Below are 26,454 nucleotides of genomic sequence, written 5' to 3' on the forward strand. Positions count from 1 at the left end.
AAAGAAAAAAAGTGTTTCTGCAATGCATTGTGGGTCTTCTCTCCCAACTTTTATGGCAGTGTAACCGCAGAAAGAGATTAACTTCAGCCTCAGTGGTCAAATTCCATCTGTGAGCTCGTCACGTTTGGACGTCTCCATCAAGTCTCTCCTGTAATGATTATATTCATTATCAACTAATCTGTTGATAATTTCACTGATTGATTGATCAATTAGTTGTGGAAATGGAATAATAACTTAATTTTCATATCCATAAGGACAGTTAATAACTGTTAATGACTGTCAGTGAATCAGAGGACTTGGACATGTTTATTAAGACATGACTCCAAGCGATTAACTGATTTTAAAAATTATTGTAGTTCATTTAATAATCGATAAACGATTAATCGTTGCTGCTCTACTCCTGGATAAACCACACTGATATTGATGTCAGCTGATCATCAGTGAGGTCACCAGGGGACAGAAAGACTCGATGGCTCACGTGGTGAATCATCATCATCATCATTCTGTTTCTGCTGAACATTGGAGTGAAGAAGAACAAACTCCTGAACGTCACAGAGGTGATTTTGAGGGGATTTTTCCTTTAAGAGCGTCCTCTGCTCCAGTCTGCTGTCTGAGGGTCAGAGGTCACGCTAGTGTCAACATGAGGGAGGAAGTGGGGGCGGGGCTTCATGTAGTGTCATTGGGACTCTGTGGACGATGACATCACAGGACGAGTGAGCTGCTCAGTGTCGACCTGCAGCGTCTCAACAACGTTTCCACAACGTTTTCTGCTGCTGAACGTCTCTCAGTGTCTTAAGTCTCACACAGCTCCGCCTCTGGACGTCAACAGTGTGTGTGTGTGTGTGTGTGTGTGTGTGTGTGTGTGTGTGTGTGTGTGTGTGTGTGTGCACGCGTGTGTGTTCAGTCGTCTGATGGAGATCCGTCACCTCCCGTCTGTCATTCATATTTATTCTGTATTCAGACACCTGAACACACCTGAATACTGTTACTGTGTCTCTGACTGTCTGTCTGTCTGTCCCCGCCATCCTCTTCTTTTTCTCTTCCTCCTCCTCCTCATCTACACATAGACCCTGGCGAGGGCGTCGGCTCCAGCTGAGGCGATGTAGGCTTTGGAGGGGTGGAAGGCCACATCGTAGATGGCCTCCTCGCTCTTCTTCCTGTGAGCCGTGATCTCCTGCACGCATGTTTTACTGTCCAGGTTCCACAGACGCAGCGAGCAATCATGACCTGAGGAGGAAGAGGAGGAAGACTCAGTGATCAGCACTTTAAACATTTCATTCATCAAATGTGACATATGATTTAAAGAGACTCACTTCCAGACATCAGGTAGATCCCATTTGGATCCACAGCCAGACTGGTCACTGCGTCCAGGTGAGCCACCATGGCATGGATCACTTTACCTGCACAGGTAGAGAAGACAGACAGGTAAACTATAGTGCTTAACTCAGGGGTGGGCAGTTATTTTTCATGGGAGGGCCACATGAGAAACTGATCAGGCTGCCGTGGGCACAAATCACAAATGATATTAAGTCCTTATAATGAACAGATCTCTAATAACGGAACAGTCAGAGGAGTTCATACACGAAACTTCTACTGTTGGTTCTAAACTGTCATGTGATGAATTGTGGGTGAATATTTTGTTTTGTGTCCAAAACTTGATGTTTTACAGTGTAACATGCTGCTGCATACGGGCTGCAACAATGGAAGCAGTAAAAGTAGAAGAAGAAGATAAACACGATGGATGTTCAGCACTAAGTGAATAAAGTTACAGTTTAATATAAAAGATTCAGAACTTAACCCTTTCAAAATAAAGGTCTGATTTTTAATTTCTGGTATTTCCACGGCGGCCTTGTGGGCCACATGAAACCTTTCAGGAGGATTATTTGTCTGCTTGGAGAGAAAAGTAAAAAGTGAAGTGTTCACTCTGTGTCTGTGTGGATTTCTAACCCTTCAGTGTGAGACGGACGCACGGTGAGAAATGACGATAACAGAACATGTCCAAGCAAAAAAAAAAAAACAAAAAAAACAAACTAGAGCTGAACTGGTAAAATTTGCCATCACAATGAGCATGTGAGTGTAACTTCTGGGCCATCACTGTGTTCACTGTTAAAACAACATAAATGACAAACAATTCAATGTGATCCTCCCTAAATAAATAATTAAATACTGGGAGTTGGGAACATATGGCAAAGAATAAAATTACTTAAGTTTGTTTCTAAAATGATGCACTGAACTTAAAAGCCATTCAGGTGAAATGTAAAAGTTTGGAAACTGAACTGTATTTGAATGCAACTTCTCAGAATAATATGAACTATAAGTGTTGATGCATTCACATGTTTATCACTTTAAATTCTGCAGCAGGTAAAGATGGAGCTCATTATGATCAGTTATGCAGGTACAGACAGGAGAACGTGCAGAGAGAAGATCATTATAGTAAAATAAATCCTGACAGGATGATGCAGGTACTGAATCAGCCTAAAGGGCTTTATTTCACAATAATGACCTGCTCAGTGTACCTTATTATCATCATCATAACAATTTTAAAATAAATCTTTCAACCTATAAAAAAATAAATAAATCTCAAACCATGTGGTTCAGATCAGGATCGTTTTGTGTGAAGACAGAGACAGGTAGAGACAGACTCACCTGACTTGTTATCGTAGAATTTGATGTGTCGGTCTTCATGAGCGGTGATGGTGACCGGCAATGTGGGATGACTGACCACCTTATTGATATGATTCGACCCCGGGAGGTCTGAGAGAAGGAGAGGAGGAGAGGAGAGGAGAGGAGAGGAGATGAGGAGAGGAGGAGATGAGGAGATGAGGAGAGGAGGAGAAGACAGGGACACAAGAAGAAGACAAGAAGGAGGAAGATTAAAAGGCAGCAATGAGAGAAAAATGACAAATTAGCAAAGAAAACTTCTGCTGAATCTGTGTGTGTATGTGTGTGTGTGTGTGTGTGTTAGTGTCTTACTGCTTTCTCCCTGTCCCTTCAGCACCAGTGCATTCTGGGAAGTCTCCAGGTCGTACACCACCACATCTCCACTGTTGAATGACGCCACCATGTGGGCGGGGTCACAACCATTGAAGTCCACCGACGTGGGGACACCGTGCTCTGCAAACACACACAGACACACACATTAATGAGTTTGACATGCTGCGTTCCTGCTGTGTCCTCTTGGGTGGGTGGATGGGTTCTGGGGGGGGGGGGGGTTTGGGGACGTCTCTGTTCTCACCCTTGTTTGTGTTGAAAGTGCTGATGCAGGGGTTTTTCTCCGTCGGGTTCCACAGCTTGACCGTTCCATCGGCCGAACAGGACAGGAGGCGGTTCTTGATGCCGCTGTAAGCCAATCCCCACACGGCGTCTGTGTGCCCTGTCCACGACCCAGCCAGGACGCTGGGATCTGATTGGACAAGAGAAGATAATCAACAGATTGATTGATTATTTACAGCCCTAAAGCTACAAATTAAATGTGGAAGGGGCTTTCCATAAAAGTGTGTGTGTGTGTGTGTGTGTGTGTGTGTGTGTGTGTGTACCGTAGGTATCATAGGGGTCCACATTGGAGCTGGGGATGTTCCACCACTGGATGGTGGAGTCGATGCCTCCACTGAAACACTGCTCACCGCTGGAGGTCATCGCCAACGACAACACTGGACCACTGGAGGAAAGAAATCAGAGGGAAACCTTTCAAAGGTGGTGTGGACACTAATGTACTCATTGTTACATTACATTAGCTCCGTGTGTGTGTGTGTGTGTGTGTGTGTGTGTGTGTGTGTGTGTGTGTGTGTTTAAATACATACACATGAGCTCTGAATGTGTAGACGGGTTCCACATCAAAAGAGGCACTTCTGGAGAACGAAAAGAGAAAAAAAAACATCCAGACTGTTACTAAACTCATCATAATCATCAGTGTGTGAACAAAGTGTGTGTGTGTGTGTGTGTGTGTGTGTGTGTGTGTGTGTGTGTGTGTGTGTGTGTGCTGGAGGCTGAGCTGTGTGAGGATGCTGCAGTGGATTAAGTGGAGGACACTGCTGCGTCTGTGTTTGAAGTTCGGTTGTCAGAGACGCTGCGGTGAGAACAAAATGAGATGCAAATGCTGAAGGATGTGTCGAGTCTGAATGGAGGGATTTTCCTCTGAAGCACAGAGAATCCACAAAACATGAGGAGTGCAAAGACAGATACACACCACGTTATACCGCTATGATCCACAAAACACCCGTTGTTTTACTGAACATGTGAGCATGGTGTGGCTAAAACAGTCATGCACGTCCTGCTTCTGCAGCTCTTTCACAATAAAAGTCCTCCAACTGACCAGAATAAGAGTATGAAGTGTGGAAGTAGCTTTACACCTTCTCTTAAGTCAGATTCACCCACTTTCATCAGAACAGAGAAGTATGTTTGGTGTCGGTGTAGAGGTACAGAAGTATGTTTGGTGTTGATATTCAGGTACTTTTTGGCAGGGACGGTCTTGGTGAGGTTCCACAGTTTGAGGGTGTGGTCTTCAGACACGGTGACCAGACATGGCTCGACGGGGTGGAAGGCCAGCGCTCGGACGCCATCAAAGTGGCTCCGCAGCGTGTACTTCGGGTTCCATGTCTTCCTGAACGAAGACTCCTTATTGGACGGCAGCTGAGGGCAACAAACAACAGACAGCATGTGATTAAATTGATCAATGAACGTCTGCATCCTGAACTCCGGCTGTGGTTTGGGTCTTACATCGTAGCTGTAGTCTGTGTCGTCGTTGGTGACGGTGAGGTCAGCAAGGTCACCCAAACCCAGCACGCTCTCCAACACGTCGTCTGAACCCCCCAACAGGAAGGACTTCCCCCCGCCGGGAGGAAACGGTAGAGGCTCCGCTACACAGAGAGAGAGCACAACTGTGTTAACATTAAAGCACTTTTCAAGAATTCCAAGGTATTTTATACAAACTTTTCTCAATTCTGGAAACTTTTATCATCATATTAAAATTATTACTATAACAATAAATGACTTTGATCATGATTATTTATTTCTCCCTAATTTTCAGAGTAAGGGCTCAACAAATGATGAAAGGATCTTGTCATTTCAATTTTTAAAAAGATTTTTGGTTTACATGAGTGATTGCCTCCAGTTGAAAATGAAGTTTTTTCAAATTCAAGCATATTCCTAACCCAAGGATTGTGTGTTTTAAATTAAAATATTTTCCAAATGTTCAAGACTATGTACAAATCCTGTAACAAACAAGAAAAGACAAATTATTTTATAATCAGTTAATTCTCTTCAGGTTTTGGAGAACTGGACAGAAAACAAGCAATTTGATCATGTTGTGATTTTCATTTTTCATTAGTTTCTGATATTTTTTTCTACACAACTACAAAATTAATCATGAAAATACTTCTCAGCCTGATAAATTCTTAGCTGCAGACCTAATTAAGTTAAAATGAAATTAAATGTTTTTCTTAATTTTTATCTTTTTTTATGTCCAATTAAAGTGAATCTGTTTGGCTGATAACTGTCCTCTACCTACATACCCACATGAATGTGATACACAAATCCTAAACAGCACAGGTGTGAATATGTCCCGTGTCTCTCACCCCACTCTGTCCCGTCTCCGGAGCTCCGAGCTTCGCCCGCTCCCTCTCCGTCCTCTGCCGTCACCAGGAAGTCAAACTCCTTCAGAGCCTCCTCCGTGTCGGCGTCATCCTCCGATGCCAAGCCCTCGTTCCCCACCTGGAGAGGAGGAGGAGGAGGAGGGAGGAGGGGGGGGGGGGGGAGAGGACAAAACATGATGGAGAAGGAAATAAAAGATGGAGGAGAAGTACAGACAGAGGAGTGAAGATGATGGATCAAAGTATGGCGTGTGTGTGTGTGTGTGTGTGTGTGTGTGTGTGTGTGTGTGTGTGTACCTTGGTCTTGTGTTTCTTGGCTCGGTGGTGTTTGTCTGTGCTGATGTCATCCATCAGGTCTCCTTCCTCGTCCTCCTCTTCATCACTGTCCTCTGCGTTCTCCAGGAAGTTGAACGTCTCCAGAACGTCACCTGGACTCCTGGACGCACGTAAAAGGTAGAACCAGTGTGTGACCTCTGACCCTTAGTTACTCTGAATGTGTGTGTGTGTTTGTGTGTGTGTGTGTGTGTGTGTGTGTGTGTGTGTGTGTGTGTGTGTGTGTACCTCTTGCTGTCCTTGCGGCGCTCCGTCCCATTGATCAGGTGCTGCAGGTTCTTGTTCTCCACAGATCCGTTCTGCTCAGAGCCGGACAGGCCGAGCAGAGAGCGAACCCTTTGAGTACGAACATCCAGGATGGTGTCTGTGTATCCCACTTCCTGTAGGTACCTGCGCACACACACACACACACACACGCGCACGCACGCACGCACGCACACACACACACAGAGTTTTAAAACAGACATTTGAAAGAAGAAACGACAAACAACATGTCCAAACATCAGTTCTTACAACTGTTTAGCTAACATGTTAGCATGTTAGCATTGGGAAATTCTAACTGCACTGTCTGACATTCTTGTGCAACTAGCTTGCTGCAGCTTTAGCAGCGTATCTGTCTGTTTCTTACTGTCTGAGTAGTTGTCTTCCTTGTTTCCAGGTGAGCTGACTGTTGGCAGGAACAGCTGAGACCTCGGAGTCTTTGGTGTCTAAAGGACAAATGCACACAAAACAGACAATGAGGACAAACTGAAATCAAATCAAAAAACAAATCACTCTCTACAAACCAACCAAACTCCACTGACAAAATTAATCAGTTTACCTCACAGAACACAGGAGCTGTTGTTGGTCTGCCACTGCCTCCATCTGTGTTTTAAAAGGTTAGTTCTGATTCACTGAAGTCACACAATAACACAAACAAACTAACAGATGGAGGCAGCGGTAGACCAACAAAGCCTTTGTCCTGTGAGGTAAAATTGTTGATTGTTGAGTTTGGTTGGTTTGGACTGTGTGTGATATTTGGCTAAAGAAGTGTGTCTGACAGCAGGGTAAAGTAGAGAAAACTTAAACTGATTTTTTAGGTGTCTAAAGTGTGTGTTGCTGCTGATCCTGTCCACAGCTTCTTCCACCGGGACACCTGCTGCTTCTCTACTGTCGGTTATATACTGACCATGGAGAAGAACCTAATATAACCACACTTCAAATAATCTGAACTGTCCCTTTAAGTGTCAGGAGAGAGAAAATGTGATTGGTGCAGGAGGAAGAAAAGAGAAGGAGGAGGAGATGAAAGCAGGACATAAAGCTGAGAAGCAGAAGAAGAGATTAAAGAGGAGGAGGAAGATGAGAGAGTTACAGTGTTCAGTTTCTGATGTGAAGAGTAAAAAAAGGCTTCAGACGGACAGACGAGCTTCAGAAACAAACACTGACCTGATTCAAAGCTTGGCATCTTCATCTCCCCCTGATTTAACTCTGTTCCATATTTTAACTTGTGATATTTTGCTCTGAGGAGAAAACAAAGAAACAATATTTGATCACAGCAAAAGAGATTTAAACATAAAAAAGAAGAAGTCATCAGTGGTTTTGAGAAACACTCAGCAGCCTTTTCAGTCAGTTTTCGGCTTTTTCTAACCCAGAAATATTTTTGACAACATTTTAACAAAGACTTCTTTTTTTTCCAGATGATTACTGAATAATTTTTAGACCAAATATGTCATATATTCATTAACAGATTGACAGGTGGTGAAAGTCATTGTGAAGACATAAATGACACAAATAGCACTTAAACACACCACAAACAGAAACTTAGATCCCCTCTTTTCAAATCAATGATCACAGAACTTTGACATGTTAGATTGAGCAGGTCCTCGACTCAGAATCGATTTCCTCAGAGAGATAATCAATCCAAACTCTGATGGATGATTTGGGAAACGATCAGAAATAATCAAAGTATTTCAGGTCAAAGTGTTCAAACATTTTACAGTCCAGTTCTAACAGAGTAACAGAGAGTCGGCGTCACTTCTTACCTTTCTTGTTTTAAAGCATATTCTAACATTTTTATTCTTCTAACCAGGTCGTTCTTCAGGTTCTCCTGACCTTTCCTCTCCCCCTGTAGGAACGCTATCCTCGCCTGCAAACAGAGACACAAACAGGACATATTTTACAAAATGTAATAATGTACTTCCACCTGATCCACTCAGGATCCACTTACAAACACAGTCAACATTAAATTAATCAGCAGCTATTTTGAGAATTGATTAATTGGTAAATCTAAATTCCCTGATTTCAGCTTCTTAAATGTGAATATTTTCTGTTTTTCTAACCCACGTAGAAATCACAGACCCACAGACTGGCCAGACTAGAACCTAGCGTTTGTTTGTTTTAAACTTTTGGTGGTTCCAGTAGATTCTACTGCAGAAAGAGAACAGTGAAACTCTGGGTCGTGTTTTTAGAAAGAGATGTTTTTAATTTTTGAAAAACATATTTTTTGGCTCTTTGAGCATCTCACACTGAGTGTCATCTAGTTTCCTTATATTGGAGAGATGTCGGACAAAACTCTGCAGACCGAAACTCTCTGGATGGATAAACAGCCCTACAGGCCCGAGGAAAAATATGCATTAAACAACAGAAGAAGAAAATGGAGTATTAAGCGAGTATTGAGGATGAGATCTCCACTTTGAAAGTATTTCAGTGGTGCTTAATAATCCAGCCGTGTGGATCAACTGCCATTCAACTGTAAATTAGGATTAAAAAAATCCATCATTTTGTCCCGTGTGAGGTTTCTGAATTCTGTTGTTGTTTAAACTCAGAGAAAAACAGATGAATTCAAGCTGAAGAGGCATCAGACGACGTCACATCAGCCCGGTCCTGACTTCCCCTCCATCAGCTCCCTGTGTCTCTGTGTAGAATTGATTTTAAGATTTCACTGATCACTTCTGGGTCCGGCCCTGAGCTACACAGCTGAGACGGTGACTCTTTAAGGTCCAGGTCCTCAAGCCAGCAGTTTTGTGGACTAAAAAAAAAACTAAACCTGACCTTCAATCTACATGAGAGTGAGTAAATAATGACTGAATTTACATTTTTGGGTGAACTATCCCTTTAAATCTAAAGGTGACTGGGCTTTTGCCTGCCTGAGGAGATAAAGTTGATCAGTGACATCTTTTAAATCACTACGGAAAACACATTTTTCATTCATTCATTTATTCATTCATTTATTTTTGTTTTTCCCTTGGTCCTTTCTTTAGTTGTTTTTATTTATATTGTCATGTAAACCTGATTTATATCATGTTTATTTTGACATTCTGCGTCTTGCTTTTTGGCGTCTTTCATGTCTTCTTGTCTCAACTTTATCTTCATTTGCCTTTGGTTTTGTTTGGCCTCACTATAAAAAGGTGCTAGATAAATTAAGTCATTATTATTATTATTATTATTATGTGTAAGGTTATGAGGTTGAAAGTTCTTTGTCAGTTGTTGTTTCTTTGTGTTTGTATTCACATCCAGTCAGTTTTAACCATCTGAGACGCTTGTTTGTTGCATCCTTCAACCACCGTGGGGCGCTGTAGGATTCAGACTGGTGAGTTTCACACATGCTGCAGATACTAATGCTGAGAGACGCCCCCTATTTGAATAATCCCCATGATGCATTGCTCAATGTTAATATTCCAAAACTCAAACTGCTACAATTTAGTTGGTGTTTTAAAATGTACAGCTGTTACTTTCTGTTAGTGTTTGTTCATAAAAAGATTAAAGATTGTGTCATTATCTTTCTTGCTCCCTATATTCTTCAAATACATGACAGAATAACCATCACTAACATACTGTGATAGTAAATCACACATTTGAGCTGCAGAACTTCTTGGAAATTGAAGCAGTATGTAAGCCGACCCAAAGCATGAGTGGAAACTGCAGGAATTGAGAAGTGGAATGGAAAATTCACCTTCTGAATGATTCCTTAAGAATCACTTTTTCAGACAGAACCAGTCCTCAGAACTCAACTGTACAGGAGAGACCGACTAATGTCAAATATTCACAGATTTCAGCCTCTGAAATGATTTGGTTTTCTTTGTCATGTCACTAAAAACTGAATATTCGGGACTTTTGATCTGTTAAGACGTGTGAAGATGTCACCTTCGGCTCTGTAAAGTTGCCAAGGGCAGTTTTGTTAACTCAGCCCGAATGCACTTATTTTTCATATGTAAAATATTTAACATGAGTTACATGCTTTCAATAAAATGCCTCAACATAATAGATGGTGATCCAGTAAAAATGATCATTTATGCACCAGCTGACTCTGATTTATTGATAAGGCCTTTTGTGAATCAGGATGTGATGGTTTGTCATTTTAAAAAGAAAAAAAAAAGTTTGTGAGACACTGGACTGAATGATTCATGTGTAGCTCTACAGCTCCTACGTCCACTGAAGATGACGTGAACGGGACAGACGCTGCGTTCAAGTGAAACTCGTAATTACGACACAGAAATTGTGAACAGCAAACTTCCAGTTCACCTCTGTTGTGAACGGACAGGAGGGTAGCGTTCAAGTGGCTTCGTCCCACAAACACGACCCCATTTGAACGCATCAAGACAGAAACCTGCAGCACCACCTGTCTCACTGTCAGCCCACCTGTCTGTCTCTCTGTCCATCTGTCTGTCTGTGAGCAGCTGCTCCTGAAACCTGACACTGATGAAGGCCCGAGGCTGACTCCTATTTATACACACACACGCAGGCTGCTGCTCTCTGCCAGGGTGCCCATGGCAACAGGGGGGGATTCAGAGGAAAACTGGGGGTCACGGCTTCCTCTAGTGAGGATCACCATGACGACAGGGAACCCAGAGGTCCTCCCCCGACCAAAAAAGAGACAGACGAGTGAAGCGGGACGTCTGGGAGGAGGATTACATAACACGCTGCACTAATTCAGCCCCAGTCTGATTGGCTGGCTCTGTGACTGACAGCCACAGCTCCACGCCGCCGCGATGTCCCTCCGACATACCAGGAGACGTGTGTGTGTTTGTGTGCAGTCTCAAACACACACACTGTAAACAACCAAATGTCTGAATCACATTCAGTGTTTCAGCAGCAGAAAACAAGTGACTGATGAAGAGACTTTAATTAGAGGAAAAACACCATCAGTGATGTCACTGTGAGTCATCAACAGCTACAGGAAGTCAGCCATGACACACACACACACAGCCAGTTAAAGGGCCCACACAAACATTAACGATATTAATCAGATAAAATAAACAAACATTAAAGTCAAGCACGATACAGCTGAAACACCCATCACAATAGTGAAGGTTAATATCAGTCGATATTGATCATTATTGATCATGTAGGTCAAGACTGACTGTATGCTGTGTACTCCAAGGGGTGGAAGCAGCTGAGGTGATAAAATTAGTAAAAATCATAATATATTTGACCGCATACCTCAATATATTGACAATAATACAGGGATGACTATAGATGCTTTCATAAAACAATAAATCAATGAGATTTGTTGATAAATAATCATCAGTAATGTGGAGATAATTGACAGATTAATCAACAATGAAAATAATACAATAGTTGCAGCCCTAAAATTTAGTTTGTTTTATTATTGCTGAGTGATTTCGACAAAATCAAATATCAAATATTTTTGATCAAATATTTCAATATCGATATTGCAACAACATTGTAGGTGTGACTGTTGGTGCTTTCACAAAATATTGACTATCGATCAATCAATAATAATTAATAAGATATATATAATTTTCATGTTTTTCCTTTTTTTCCCTCATGTTCAGTTTAAGTTTCCTTATTCAACAAATGACCCAACCAGACAAAACAATGTCAAATGATGTGAAATTACTGCCATTTCTAGACTATTGATTAATTAACAATTAGTACATTTTTATCAGCTATTAATCAATTCATCTTTTAGTCATTAACATTCCTAAATAAGACAGTGGGATTTTTGATCAATAATCATCAATAATGTGGATATAATGACTAAGTGGATAAAGAGAAATAATAAAACAGTCCAAGTTCAGAAAATGACGTAATTTTACCATAATTCAGCAGGAAAAGACGGAACTTGTGACATATCACAATATAACGATATCCAAAATCTATCATGATTATATCTGCAATGATAACTGAATCATCAATTATTACATTAATTGTCAACTACTTTGATAATTGATTCAAAGGAAAACAGTCAAAATTCTCTGATTTCAGCTTTTTTTTTTTTTTTTTTTTTTTTAAGTTTCTTTGCTCATTTATGACAATAATAATATCTTAATATCTTTGAGTTGTGGACAAAACAAGACATCTGGGGACGTCATCTTGGACTCTGGGAAACACTGATGAACATTTTTCACTAGTTTCTGTTTTTTTACAGCCCAAACAACTAATCAATTAATCAAGAAAATAAATTGCTAAATTAATCAACAACAAAAATAATTGTTAGGTGCAGCCTGAATCACGATATCTGATATAATACCGATATATTGTCCTGCCCTATAGAGTCCCCTTTGTAAGAAAAAATTCTTAATTCTCAAACTGACTTATTAAACTTAACTTGGTAAAAGGACACTGGGACTACATGACAGATAAATCTGATATTTTACTGCATTTAAAAGCATTTTAGTTATAAGATTTATCATTGATAGACATTTATATAATATAAACATGTATTTTAAAACAAAGATGATTATAACAGCATGTTTAACCTCCGCTATCGGTAGGATTGTTATTTTGAGATTTTGAAGGATTTCAACACATTTTTTAAGTGTTTGAGGTTGTGAATTCTTGTCTGAGACGAGGCTGTAATCTGACACACACACACACACATTTTACAAATTTAAAATATAAATGAACCAAAACATTACAAATATTTCATATATATGAATCCTTGAAAATAAATCCTAACCAAAAAAATTGGAGTTAGAGACTTAGTTTTTTTTTTTTTGTAGGATGTGATTCATCTCAACTCTCAAGAACGGATGATAAAGAGAAAAATAAATGGCAGTGTGAATGAATCTGATTAAATATTTGTCCAGACGTGGCTGCGGAGTTTCTTCAGTCCATATATTGTGGACCATTGTCGTCCTTGTTGTTGGTGTTTGTGCAGCAGCTGTTCTCTGTCACACAGTCGCTCCTGTTGACCTGTGTCACTCTCATGTTCAGTTCATGTTTGTTGTGTCTTTGCACTTTGAGCCGCAGATCATCTCTGACAGCAGTGTGTTTCTGAGGGTCTGTGGACATTTATTACACATGAAAACACACTTATATAAAATTCAAAAAGCCTGCTGCCCACACTACAGCTGCAACGATGAGTCAATTAGCTGTCAACTATTAAATCAATCAGTTTGATTATTGATTAATCACTGAAGTGTTGTTTTTTAAGAGAAAACTCTGATTTCAGCTTCTTAAATGTGAATATTTCCTGTTTCTTTCCTTCTCTCTGACAGTAAACTGAATATCTTTGAGTTGTGGACAAAATGAGACATCATCTTGGACTTTAGAACCATGGTTCTCAAACTTTTGACCTCTTTCTGACATTTTATATCATCATACTATATAGTTGGGGGTCCCTGCTCAGTCTGCTCTAAATCATAAAAACCCAGCCCTGTGTCAGAAATGAAAAAAAAAAAAAACAGCCACAACACCAGAAAATAAACAATAATAAAATGAGTTTCTTCCAGAGTAGCAGTAAAGTGTGTTACACAAGCTGGAAGGAAAACTGGGCAAGTAAAACAAACACACCTTGGTCACCAAGCAACAACAGGATTCAACATTAATGTTTTTATTCCACTTTCTCTTCATTTGGTCAAGAGGGTAAAAAAATCTTCTTGCCTAACATCAATTCTTACTCATCTCTATACAAAGTGTTTTATTAGTGCTTATTAAATAACAAAAATACTTAGGGTAACTGTCATGTTTAATCTGGGGCTGCAGCATCTATAAAATGTCAGGAAATAGTGAAAAAATATCCATCCTAGTTTTTTTTTAAGTGGAAGATGAAGTCTTCAGGTGTCTTGTTTTGACAGTCCAAAACCCAAAGTTATTCAGTTTATGTTAATGAGGAAATCTCCATATTTGAGAGGCAAGAAAATTTACTTCAGGACACAACTAACCTCAACCATTTATTGTTTATTAAACAGAATTACAACTTATTTAATTTACAGTCTGTGGCTCAAACTGACTATCTGGACTGCAGGACTCATTTCTGTGCATGAAACAGCTACATAAATGATGACTCCTTTAAATGATTAGTTGATTACTGGAACAATAAATTCCTATTTGAAGCTACATGAGTGTGTTTTACCACTGTTTTAATGCCATTCTTCGTGATTTGTGATGTAAAAATATCAAACATTTTCTCACAGTCAGAACTAAAAAGTGTGCGTCCTCCTGTAGTTCAGTTATAAAATCAACGCAGCTTCTCTCCTGAGGCTGCAGCCGCAGTCCAGCATCACCTGTGCTGCATGCTGGGCGCTGGACGCTGTGCGCCGGACGCTGCACGCTCATTTACCCTGTGAATTAAGGATTTATTTGGGCGAATGGGGCTGCTGTCTGACAGTGCTGCAACTCTGAGTAGTGGTGGATGGATACAGAACACCACAGAGATAACAGTTAACTGGAATTGTGCATTAATAAAATATTGATAAATAGTTTAACCGACTCGCATTTCTGGTGTCAAGGTTTAATCACATAGTCGACAAATCGCACACAATCCTTAATCTGAATGATGTCAAGAAGAATGAATAATCTGGAGGGGCTGCTCTCCTCACAGTGTTCTGAAGTCACACCACCCCTCCCGGCCGGTGCACCTGGTGAATATGAATCAAGCGCTCCTCAGGGGAGCTGAAGTGAGAGGGAGTGAGGTCAGAGCGCCGGGGTTGATGATGATGATGAAGAAGTGAGCTCAGTGGCCCAGATTTACCAGGCTGACAGAGGTGGTGGTGGTGGTGTGGGGGGGCGGGGGGGGGGTCTTAAGGGCCATTCCTCTGGACAACTGTGTCATTCACACACACACACTTAAAAAAAAACAAAATCAAGAGACAAATACTCCATTACATTCTTTACTCACTCCAGAGATCATTTAAATAACAAAAGTTTAAAAGTCTTCACGTTGTTTAATCATCTCTTCATTTTATGACTGACAGGCAGTTGAACTCGGCCTCAGTGTGTGTATGTGTGTATGTGTGTGTGTGTGTGTGTGTGTGTGTGTGTGTGTGTGTGTGTTGGGAGTTATTTTGGGCCGGTCTACTTTTAGCGTCCAGCTGGGATCGGGCTGTCAGAGCAGGGCCCAGTAGGCCAGGACGCCTAATTACAGCCTGCCGTCCTGCAGCCGTGCCCTCTTTAGCAAAACACCACGCCGCTGCGTGCCCCCCACCCCCAACCCGTACACGCTGACCTGAACCCTGCTCTCCAGGTACACACAGTGACCTTTGACCCTCCAGGCTACGATCCTAGCAATATGAAAAGTTTTTTTCTATATGAAAATGATATTCTACTGCAACTTCCAAATTGCAGGAGGTACAATATTTGATAAAACCCTATTTTTGTTTGTAAAATTATTGTGGTGCTGCAGAGATGTGCAACTAATGACTATTTTCATTTTGAGTTAATCTGCCAGTCATGTTTATGATTAATCAGTTAGTTGTTTGTAGGGCTGCGCGGTATACACGGTATGACAGTAGAAACGATATAAATTTGGCCACGGTAGAGATTTGTGCTCTGCCGTCATACCGTCAATGACGTCATCGCACCTGCCTCTGTGTGAAAATGGCCGCAAGCACAGCAACGGCGGAGAAGGAGGGGCTGGTAAAAAAAAAAAAAACGGTGCTACATCTGTGATTTGGACGTGTTTGGGTTTAAAAAGTCGGATGTTGAACAGAAAAATGTCATCTGCAAGTTGTGTGGAGTAACTGTGACCGCCAACAAAGACCCAGACGCCGTCCTATACAGACCCGGACCTATAACCAATAAATTATTAATAGATTTTATTTTTTTATGGGACGCTTCCATTTTATCTGGCGCAACTTTTCTAGTCTTTCCAGCGCTGGTTTAGCTGATCAGGAAACGCACAGACCAACTGCAGAGAAGCTGCGTGTGGAGGAGACTGTTGTTAATGACGGAGTTTATTACAACAGAAACTAACGTGATGGTTAATGACATCATCACCAACCAGATGCTCTTATAAAATTAAACAACTGTATAAAGAGGCCTGTACGTAAAACAGGAGAGTCTGTGTTTCTCTGTGAGAAACTTTCAGACCTTCTCACAGCAGAGTGAACAGGTGAGGGAGGAGAGGAGGGCAGACTGATCACTAATCAATCACTGATACCGTCGTCCTCTCGGACTGATTAAAAAAAATAAAAATGACAAAATTGGTGACAAACCAAACCTGGGTGTCCACACAAATAAAGTCTTTATGTAAAACACTGCAGAGTTTAACATCGTGCTGTTTACAGACAGTCTGCCTGTAGTTTGACAGAGAGACAGAGGGTCGTCTCTAGAAGGGAACCCTAGACCTGCGAAAGATCGCGCGAGTTTGATTATTTTAGCAGAAATAACGGACACAAATCTCACCAGAGTTGTGCAAATAAAGAGTTACCTTCTAGACACGACCGAAAAAGGTGCACAGCTCCAAAAATAGAAAATCATGTCATGGTGCCGATGTTTTTAATGTGGCGGGCCGCCATAAATAAAACACTATTCACTGAACCACAGAGAGTCACTGAAACACTGATCACTGACCTGTTGTGATGAAAAAAATACTCACATTCTTTACTTTATGTTTTACAGATTTTTCCAGGATTACAGAACCTTTTCACTGTTTTTGCCATTTGCCTTATAGAAAACCTCTCTTACTTGAAGTACTGTTTACAATATCCACTTTATTTTTGTAATTTTTGTACTTCTGAGGCACTGTCCTTACTTCTGTTGTTCTTCTGCACAATAAATGCTCAAAAAATTACATTATATCTTTGCTTTTTTTTGTTGTTGTTGTTTTTTTAAATCAATTTAGTTTTGCTAAGGGACTACAAAACCCATTCAGAAACACTTCCATTATAAGTTTTACACCATGACATTTATACCGCGATATATACCGTTACCGTGAAGGGATTCAATTTATACGTTGATATGAATTTTGGGTCATACCGCCCAGCCCTAGTTGTTTGGTCCATAAAATGTAAAACCAAATATGGTGAAAAATGAATCCTGTCACATTCTAATCAGTTGAAAAATAGGCACAAACGTGAGAACAGGTGGAGTGTCTGTGCACTTCACCTCCAATTTTTCAACTACTGATCAATCTGGCAATAATTATTCCACTAATCAACTAGTTGTTTTTCAGAAAATGATGAAAAATGTCCAAGATGATGTCTTCAAATGTCTTGTTTGATCCACAACTCAAAGATATTCAAAATATTCACATATAAGAAGCTGAAATGAGAGAATCTGGGCAATTTTCTATTAAAAAAAAAAAGAAGTCACATGTTTGAGATGACTCATTTAATGTGTAGGGAAAGGCTGATCAGAGGTCAGTGTGTGTGCAGCTGGAGACTGAAGCAGGAAGCTTGAACTCTAATGGCAGCAGATACAGACTAAGCATCAATATTTTACAGCTCAGGTCCTTTTAACAAGCTCAGACCATAAAACTCAGCTGCTGCTGCTTCCTGTGCAGCACAGCTACATCAGCTGATCTCAGATCAGAGCTGGACCTGCTTCACCATGACACACAAAACAAGGCCTGCACAGGATCGAGTCCTCCTCCTCCTCCTCCTCCCTCCATAAAACCAGGCTGAAGGTGCAGACGGGACGCAGTCTGTTCCACTCTGCATGGTTTACACAGCAAACATGAACAGGCTGGACCGATCAGATCATTTCACCATGCTCAAGGAGATGCCACAGAGACGCTCAGACAGAACACACGGCAGGATTTCATCACAAACACGAATCACTGACAATTGTTTCATTATCAATTAATCTGTCGATCAGTTGTTTGGTCCATAAAATGTCAGAAAATGGTGAAAAATGTTGATCATAGTCCAAGATGACGTCCTCAAACGTCTTGTTTTGTCCAGGACTCAAATATATTCTTAAATGAAAATTGATTCAAAATGATAATTGACTAATAATCCTGTCACTATCTTGTCAATGACGTGAAAACTTTTATTTTTCATTTAAATTTTTAAGTCTTTCCTGTAACAGTTATTTTCATAATAGATTAATATGTCAAGTAGTACTCAAAATTCTCTGATTTCAGCTTCTTAAATGTGAATATTTTCTGGTTTCTTTCCTCCTCTCTGACAGGAAACTGAATATCTTTGAGTTGTGGACAAAACAAGACATTTGAGGACATCATCTTGGACTTTGATCAACATTTTATGACATTTTATGAACCAAACAATAATTGATTAATGGGGAAAATAACTGCCAGATTAATTGACAAAATAATGCTTAGTTGCATCCATAGTTTAATTGTTTAATTAGATTTATTAGCCTGATGTGTCGTTTTATTTGCTTCAGGCACATATAATCCTTAATGTTAATTCCTGAGCACCTTCCGTTTTTATCTTCAGCTCCTTGAACATTTTTTAGCCAAAATAATCCCAGAAACTGAGCATGTGAGCACTGAGAGGAGTTCATCTCTTTACAGGGTTTGTGTTGTTTCCAGCAGCACATCTGAGGAAGTGTTGCAGATTAGGCAAATCACACCAATACCGGATTAAAAAGCATCTGTGTGGTTTGAGATGGGATTTTTTCTTTTTATAAATGGTGCTGTTTCTTTGGGATTTACTGTGTGACTGGTTTTTGAATGGATGCTGGAGAAGAAGACTGGAAACATCAGACATGCTGGACGTCCGTCTGCTGTGGATACGACGATTATTTTATCTGATGGTTTTTCTACTTTACTGCAGAAACAAAATGCTGCCTGTTTGAGTAACAATAAAACAAATGGACAAATGGATTCCTAATCTTGATGCCAGTGGTGCCTCTCTGTCTGAATTAAGTAAATCTGTCCTCAAACACTGAAACAGAAACAAGAAAACTGCTCCAACAACTCTTCTCTACAGTTTGGTTTAATGCAAACACATGATTTCATCGTTCTCATTCACACATCGTTCTGCTTTCAGACAGCCGGACAGTGTTTTATCTGAGGTTTAGAAAATGCTGATGTTACCAAGACAACAATTATTCCTGCCATGCTGCGCTCAAATATCCATTAAATCAAAATCTTGTTGACTGATGAAATCAACATAAACACAGATGAATGCCCTCAACTGTGCTGCATGACTTAAAATGATTGATTCAATTAAAATGATCACACAATAAGCCCTCACCTTAAAATGCAGCAGATTGATCCACTAAGTGGAGAAGTTAGGAAAAAATTGGTCAAAACAGGCTGGCCTAGTGTTTGACCAATCAGCTAACTCTACCCTGTTAGCTCCCAGGGCATCAGAAACCCATATGTACCCATTGCTCGTACAAAAATGACTGCAGCAGACCAAACAATGATTTGCACTTGGGGAAGCTCAGGAACGCTGCAGGAGCGCTGCAGGAACGCTGCGGGAGCACTGCAGGAACGCTGCAGTAACGCTGCAGGGGCGACTACAAGTGCTCCACCGTCAGCTGATCAGCTGTTTTTAACCCTGTCAGTTGTTTGTTGATGTAAAGTTCAGTCTGTTATCCTGAAAATAAAAGTCAACTGCTCTGAAAATAGCCTGACAAACTCCATTAACATTCTGCTCAATTTAACAATTATACATACCTCACACATCAATTATATGATTTATTCAAGAAAAATTTAGGGTTGGGTGATATGTTAAAATTTTCCAACCGTCCATCAGAGACTGGCGACATCTTCATCTCCTCTCCCACCATCTGCTCGAGTCTCAGCTGGGAGATGTGCGCAAGTGGAGAATTCACTACATCCAATGAATAAAGTAAACTTACAAAGTGTCTAGAAATAAAACATTCTCACACCTATTTTCCTTTTTAAACAGAGAAAAAGAACTGTTCACCTTGTGAATTTAAGTTTGTCTCTTTTTACCAAACTAAGACAAACTTAACTGTCTCATTAACTCCTCATAAAACAAATTTCATTCAAACTTGACAGAAAAACATAAAACTCACCAAAACCTAAACTTCAACAACTCCTTCTAAAAGTTCAAACTAAACCAGCGACACTATCAAGGTGGAGTATTGATAAAGCATTTCCAATAGAGATGACAGTGATTAAATGATGATCGAATCAAATATCAAATAAAGATCTGAAATATAACAGATTATTTTTTGCCCCACGTTATCTGATATGCGTTTCATTATCTGCGCGATGCTGTCAGACTGCCGTGGAAACACAGTTTTGATTGGGAGCAAAAAACACATTTGGTATTACAATTTTTAATGTTTTTTTTAATAAAGATTAATCAATTAATAAATCACTGATGTTACCAAAGCACTGACAATTATCAGCCCTGATTTCCAGAGAACATGTGAGCGTTTATCAGCCCTGCTCCTCCTCCTCCTCCAGTAAGAATGTCGACACCTTCGCTCAAACGTTTGTGTGTTCAACTCTTATCAGGAGCTCTGACGGAGTCATGCTGAAGGCATCCAGTGTCACAACGCAACAAGTCCGAGCAGAGCAAATACACTGTGTACCAAGACCCTGTCATTACACACACACACACACACACATACACACACACTTCAGTCCGCCTGCTGCAGGGTGTGTTATGACAAAGACATGAACTGCTCCACATATCACACATTTCAGCTCCATCTTTCTCAGACACAAACTACAGCCTGAATGAACAAATCTACACTCTGAAACACAAGAGCACACTGAAACTGCTCAGGTGTTACACAAATCATCAATCAATCATCATCTTTTTATTTATATTTGTTCAACGCCTCAATCTGTAAACTCATAATGAGCACAAACTGATAATTACCGTGTTAATCTGGGCATCTTTGTTAAACTGTTGTCAGAATTTATGTAAGAGAAAATAAGAATATTAGTGATAATGACAATAACCATTTGGCACAGGCAAGTCGGTCTCGATGAGGGCAGCACGATGTGGTAAGACAAAAATAATAATGTGCACTACAAAAGAGCCATAAGGATAAGTAATGGTATAGAACAGTGTCTCCCAATCCTGGTCCTCAGGGCCCACTGTCCTGCATGTTTTAGATGTTTCTCTGCTCCAACACACCTGATTCACATGATCAGCTCATCATCAAGCTTCTGCAGAAGCCTGATAACAACCTGATCATGTGAATCAGGTGTGTTGGAGCAGAGAAACATCTAAAACATGCAGGACAGTGGACCCTGAGGACCAGGATTGGGAAACACTGGTATAGAACATCAAAAACACACTGACTCACTGTTTTTTACAATCATATACCTTAAAGTTTATGGATCTGGCAACATTTAAGACTGTACAAATAACGTACAAAGAAATAAATAATCTACTTCCATGCAAGAGTGTTTGTAGAAAGTAGGAATGTGTGCAATTAGTCAACTACATGATTACAAATTTCCAGCAGAAATACTAGTCAGTTAAACTATTTGTCAATATTTTATTCATGTGTAATACCAGTTAACTGTTGCCCCTCAAGTGTTGTGTTGCCACCTGCAACTAGTTGGGGCTGCAGTCCCATCAGAAAGCAGCTCCTCTCTCGCCCAGCACATATACCTCTGGGTGAACAATGTCATTTAGCCCCACATTCTCTGATCCTTTTCAGTCTAAAAAGATGAAGTGTTTAGTGAGCTGCTGTCATGTTTTATAGGTTAGTGTGTAATATTCATATTGTACAGCGCAAAATGTCACATTTCACCAGCATTTACAACACATTGGTGATTGTAGACTGTGATTAACGGCTTCAAGTGGCTCCTAATACATACAGTATTTTTTCAGACAGTTTAACATTATCAATTAGTAAACTGTGCTTAATTTTAACTGCTTTCTGAATGTTTCTTTTACTGTTAGACTAGTCTTGATTTTGCGTTTAATTAACAGGAAAATTAGTCGCCAGGAACATCCCTTACAAAAAAAAGATAGAATCTGTGATTCTGTCTTTGAAATTGATTATTGAAATTAAAAGCCCATTTCAATCAATTTTTGATTTTTGAATTGACACTGTGACACCACTCATCTCTATTTCCACATAAACTGTGGTCATTAGAAATCTCATAATTTAGTGAAAGCAGCAGCAGTCATCCCTACTTTACTGATGCAGTATTAGAGGAATTTGGTCAAAATTATTCTTAAATGTACTATTTTCTTTGTCCAGATCACCCTGCCCTAATGGTGTGTGACTTTAGAGGAAATTTGTATGTTGGGATATATATTGGATATTGTGGAATACCCTTAATGTATTACGAAAACATACAGCACAGCACTAATAAATAACAGTAAAGATACAAGGAAAATATAAATTTTAGATTTTAGGGTGAACTGTCCCTTTAAGATGCTGCTAACAGTCATACACACACTGTTTATGTGATGCTAACACTGTGAGCAGAGTCAGTTATGTCCCATAAAGTGTTTGAATCAGACAGAAACACAACAAGTCCAGCTGCTGATCAGGGAGTAACAAGAGCTCCAAACAGCTGGCTAAGCTAACATTAACATTAACACCAACATTAGCGTCAGGGTGAAGAACCAAGATGGCTGCACAGAGATGATCTGACAGTCAGCTGGATTCACTTCTCCTTTACTGTCCGCTCACTTTGTGTCCACAGTGAGAAGTCTCACTGTCCTCAGAGGACGGTGGTGCGGATTTAAACTCATCACATAACAGAGGAGAGTCTCAGCAGCAGTGAATGTGCTAACAGTTACACCCTTTGACAGCGCCGTGAAGCTAACGGCTAACACCAGGCGAGCTAACGGTAACACAGCGCATTCCTGCTCTGACCCGTTAGCTTAGCCACTAGCTAGCCAGCAGCTAGCTGGGTTATAAACACTCGGTGTGCCATGACCGTTAGCCACAGTTATAAGCTGTCACTAAGAAGAGAAAATGTGGCTGATACTCTATAAACAACGAAAGCTCATTTTAACCAGCGCCGTTACACCGGACAGCGAGCCCGGTTGTTTTCGTTCTCAGCCTGGGTACCCTGTTCGGCTATCGACTCTAGAAGGAAACCCCAGACCCGCGGAGGATCTCGCGAGAATTCAAAATTCTCACTAAACCATCATCTCTCCCCAACTTATATTATTATAGTGAACTAAAACTTAATTAAAAATAAAGCCAGATGTGAAAGAAACATTTTAGTTAATTGCTGCTAATTATTTATTTATCATTTAAATATTCAACTGTGCAATACTGATCAAACAGTACAGTTATCTTATGCAATAATTCAAAAATATATTACTTGCACAGTGTCATACACTGGTTTAAACTGGCATCACTTTGTTGTATACATATTTTTACACATTTCTTATTTTCTTTTACTTCTATAAATTATTGTGTACTTGAATGTGAGCAACTTTTATGTGACCCAATTCTCCTCCAGAAGTATTTCTGGTTCTAGAAAAAAAACAAAAACCTATCTGAAACAATATTACTTAAATAAAAGAAAAAATTACAGCAAATGTTTTTAATTTTAGTTGCTGCAATTTTGGCCAAACTGGTCAACAAAACTCCCTCTCTCATATCACTAGCTTTACTAGATTTATAAGATGAATTAGCTAATGTAGTTATTTTTATAGGCCTAATCCAAAGAGAAAAAATAATGTTTCTAAAAAGGTTGATTTTCTGGTCGTGTGTTAGCCTGGTTAGATCTATCGTGTTAGGAAAATCTAAACTTTTATGTCCTCATTGTCAAATTTTCCATAAGATATCTAAAATTAAGATATTAGAAATTTCAGTATAATACAAACCCACATTACAACAATAAAAACAAAACAATATTTAAACTACTGAAAACTAAAACTCTAAAACTTAAAAAAGAAAAATTAAGGAACATTAAAACACACACACACACACACACACACACACACACACACACACACACACACAAACAAACTATTAATAACTGTATCTAAACAGGTATGTTCTGTCCCTAAACTTATGCAGAACTTAACCACAGTGAAGAAACAGGCGCAAATCTCGCGAGAGTTTCACCAATCTAGGGTTCCCCTCTGGACACACGACCCTGTTCGGCATTCAGTGCTAAGCTATGTGTGCTAACCTGGAGCTCGGCCCTCTCCACTTCCCAGTGCGCCCTCTCCATCTCGAAGCGGGCCCACTCGTGCTGGATGTAGTGCAGGATGCCGGGGATGGTGTACTGCTGCTGCGGCCGGGGCAGCTCGTCCGGCTGGTGTGGCACCATGACTCCTCCGCCCCCACCTCCGATCGGCGGGTTAGCGCTGCTGTTGCTGCCCGGCTGCTGCTGCTGCTGCTGCTGCGGCGGTGGAGGCTGCCGCGGGGCTCCGACCCCTCCTCCTCCGGGGTGCTCGTCCATGTTTTTTTTTTTTTTTTTCTTTCTTTTTCTTTTTTTTTTTTTTTTTTTAGAAAAGTAGAAGGAAAGTCCCGGGCAGCAACGGTCCACCGAAGAATTCCCGTCCCCCCTGAGTCCCGGCTCTCCGCTCCGTGTCTGTGGCGCTGGCTCCGCCGCGGTGTGTGAGGCTGGCTGCCCCCGGAGCGCTGCGGTGAGTGCGGCTGGTTGGACGCGGTGTTTGTGTGTGGATCTACCCGGCCGCCATTACTGCTCTCTCTCTCTCCCTGGATGCGATGATCACGGAGGGAGAACCCAGCCGCGCTGCATGACGGGAAAGATGCATCCTGCTTTTTTTCCCGTCATCCAAAGTCACTATGTAACGTTCATAACTCAAGGAAAACGTAGGAAATCACATTAGCACCCGTCTGTCTTTCTGTTTTTTAAAAATTGAACAATTCCCATCATGGCACCAAGATCTTCACATTTATGCATAGACGTGCATACAACAAATACAGACGCAAAAATAAATAAATATAATAATACTAATTTTTAAAAATATTGTGCAGCCCTAGGGACAAGACTGAAATAATACCGAAGTATAAAAAGAAAGTTAAAAAGTTAAATTAAAAAAATTTAGAGGCCTAGGAAATTTTACCATTTTTCTATAATGATAAAAAAAAAGGTCCATTGCATTTTTATTTTTCATGACTTTAAAGGCTTTAAGAATGAAAATATGAAGGGTGCCACACCACAAAAATAAAAACAGATCAAAATCACATTATGATGAAAAGTTTATTTTGATAACAAGATGTATTTTAATTTCATCACAGGATATTTTCAAATCAGTTGAAGTCTACCATTTGGCATTTCTCTGTTAATTTGAAAAAACCCCCAACATGTATTACAATTTGGTTCATTTGTGCTCTGGATGAAAATAAACCAACAAGTAATCTAACTCATGAATGAAGGCTGACTTTTTAGTGTATTTACTGTCATTAACTGATAAAATACCAGCTGACACCCTGCAGGACACCAACCTGTTAATATGTCTCTCTCATAATAGATTTTAGGCTCTGATCCTGTTTGTTTAGTATCATATCAGGATAAAAGAAAGTACCAAATGTAATTTAAATTCAATAAAATTCAATGTGGAGAATGTGGGAATGTTTTGATGCCACCCAGTGGTGGAATAAATCCAACACAACTGCAGAAAAAACTGAAGCAGAATCACTCACACGTCTCTTTTACACAACTGTGGACACACAAGTGTTGTTGAGCATCATTTTAACAATTTTAAACAAACAAATAATAAGATATTATTCTGTATTTAAAATATTAAATGCAAAAATGTTGCAACTATCATGATTTCACTGGGAATTTAAACAATTTTAAAACAAAAATCAGTTTCTCTAAAAGAATACTCATGTTTACCATCACAGTCTTAAAGGTTAATTTAACAGATGCTTTTATCCAAAGCGACATATCTGAGAGCTGAAGCTGTTATCCTACAAGAGTTCACATATTTGATAACTCTTAAAAATGCACTAAAATATATAAATATATCTTGATATATATATTTTTTATATTTAAAATGTACATTTGTTTCTGTAATAATTTTTAATATAAAAGAATAACAAGTTAAAATTGTGGAAATAAATAAAATAATGAATAAGTAAATAAAACTTTCAGAGAAATTAGTAAAAGAATAAATAAATGTGGAAACAAACAACAAAATATATTTATAAATTTAAAAAAATGTATATTTATTTATTGCATATATTTTTTTCTGTACATTTTAAATGTATTTATTTATTTTTACACACTGTCATTTATTCCTACACACATGAATCCTGCTTATATGACATAACATGGAAATATATAAAGAAACTGAGTAATTTATATGCAAAAATAAATGTATACTCCTAAAAATAAATGAATAAATAGAGACAGAAACCATGAATAAGTAACTGAAAATAAATGAAAACTCTTATATTTATTATTTTATATATCGTTGTTTTCTATTTATATCATATTTCCATATTTATATTGTACTACTTATTTCTTTTAATATTTCCACTTAAAAAGTACTTATTTAATATTTTA

The 26,454-nt window shown here is 39.6% G+C and overlaps 1 protein-coding gene across 1 annotated transcript; it reads right to left on the reverse strand.

The window, feature by feature from the left end:
• Positions 1–24,680, reverse strand: strn3 (striatin, calmodulin binding protein 3). The gene is made up of 16 exons (XM_084742758.1): positions 24,103–24,680; positions 7,943–8,046; positions 7,347–7,420; positions 6,550–6,628; positions 6,150–6,311; positions 5,886–6,024; positions 5,574–5,709; positions 4,717–4,856; positions 4,451–4,629; positions 3,801–3,848; positions 3,537–3,658; positions 3,236–3,403; positions 2,974–3,114; positions 2,647–2,754; positions 1,314–1,400; positions 1–1,227 (listed from the first exon to the last, which is right to left on the reverse strand). Exons 1-16 carry the CDS (start codon positions 24,373–24,375, stop codon positions 1,058–1,060), a joined length of 2,130 nt encoding a protein of 709 aa, XP_084598884.1. The 5' UTR covers positions 24,376–24,680; the 3' UTR covers positions 1–1,057.
• Positions 24,681–26,454: the final 1,774 nt, after the last annotated feature.

The sequence above is a fragment of the Lutjanus erythropterus genome, chromosome 18, assembly GCF_056507025.1.
Source record: "Lutjanus erythropterus isolate fLutEry1 chromosome 18, fLutEry1.hap2, whole genome shotgun sequence".
Taxonomy (NCBI): domain Eukaryota; kingdom Metazoa; phylum Chordata; class Actinopteri; order Lutjaniformes; family Lutjanidae; genus Lutjanus; species Lutjanus erythropterus.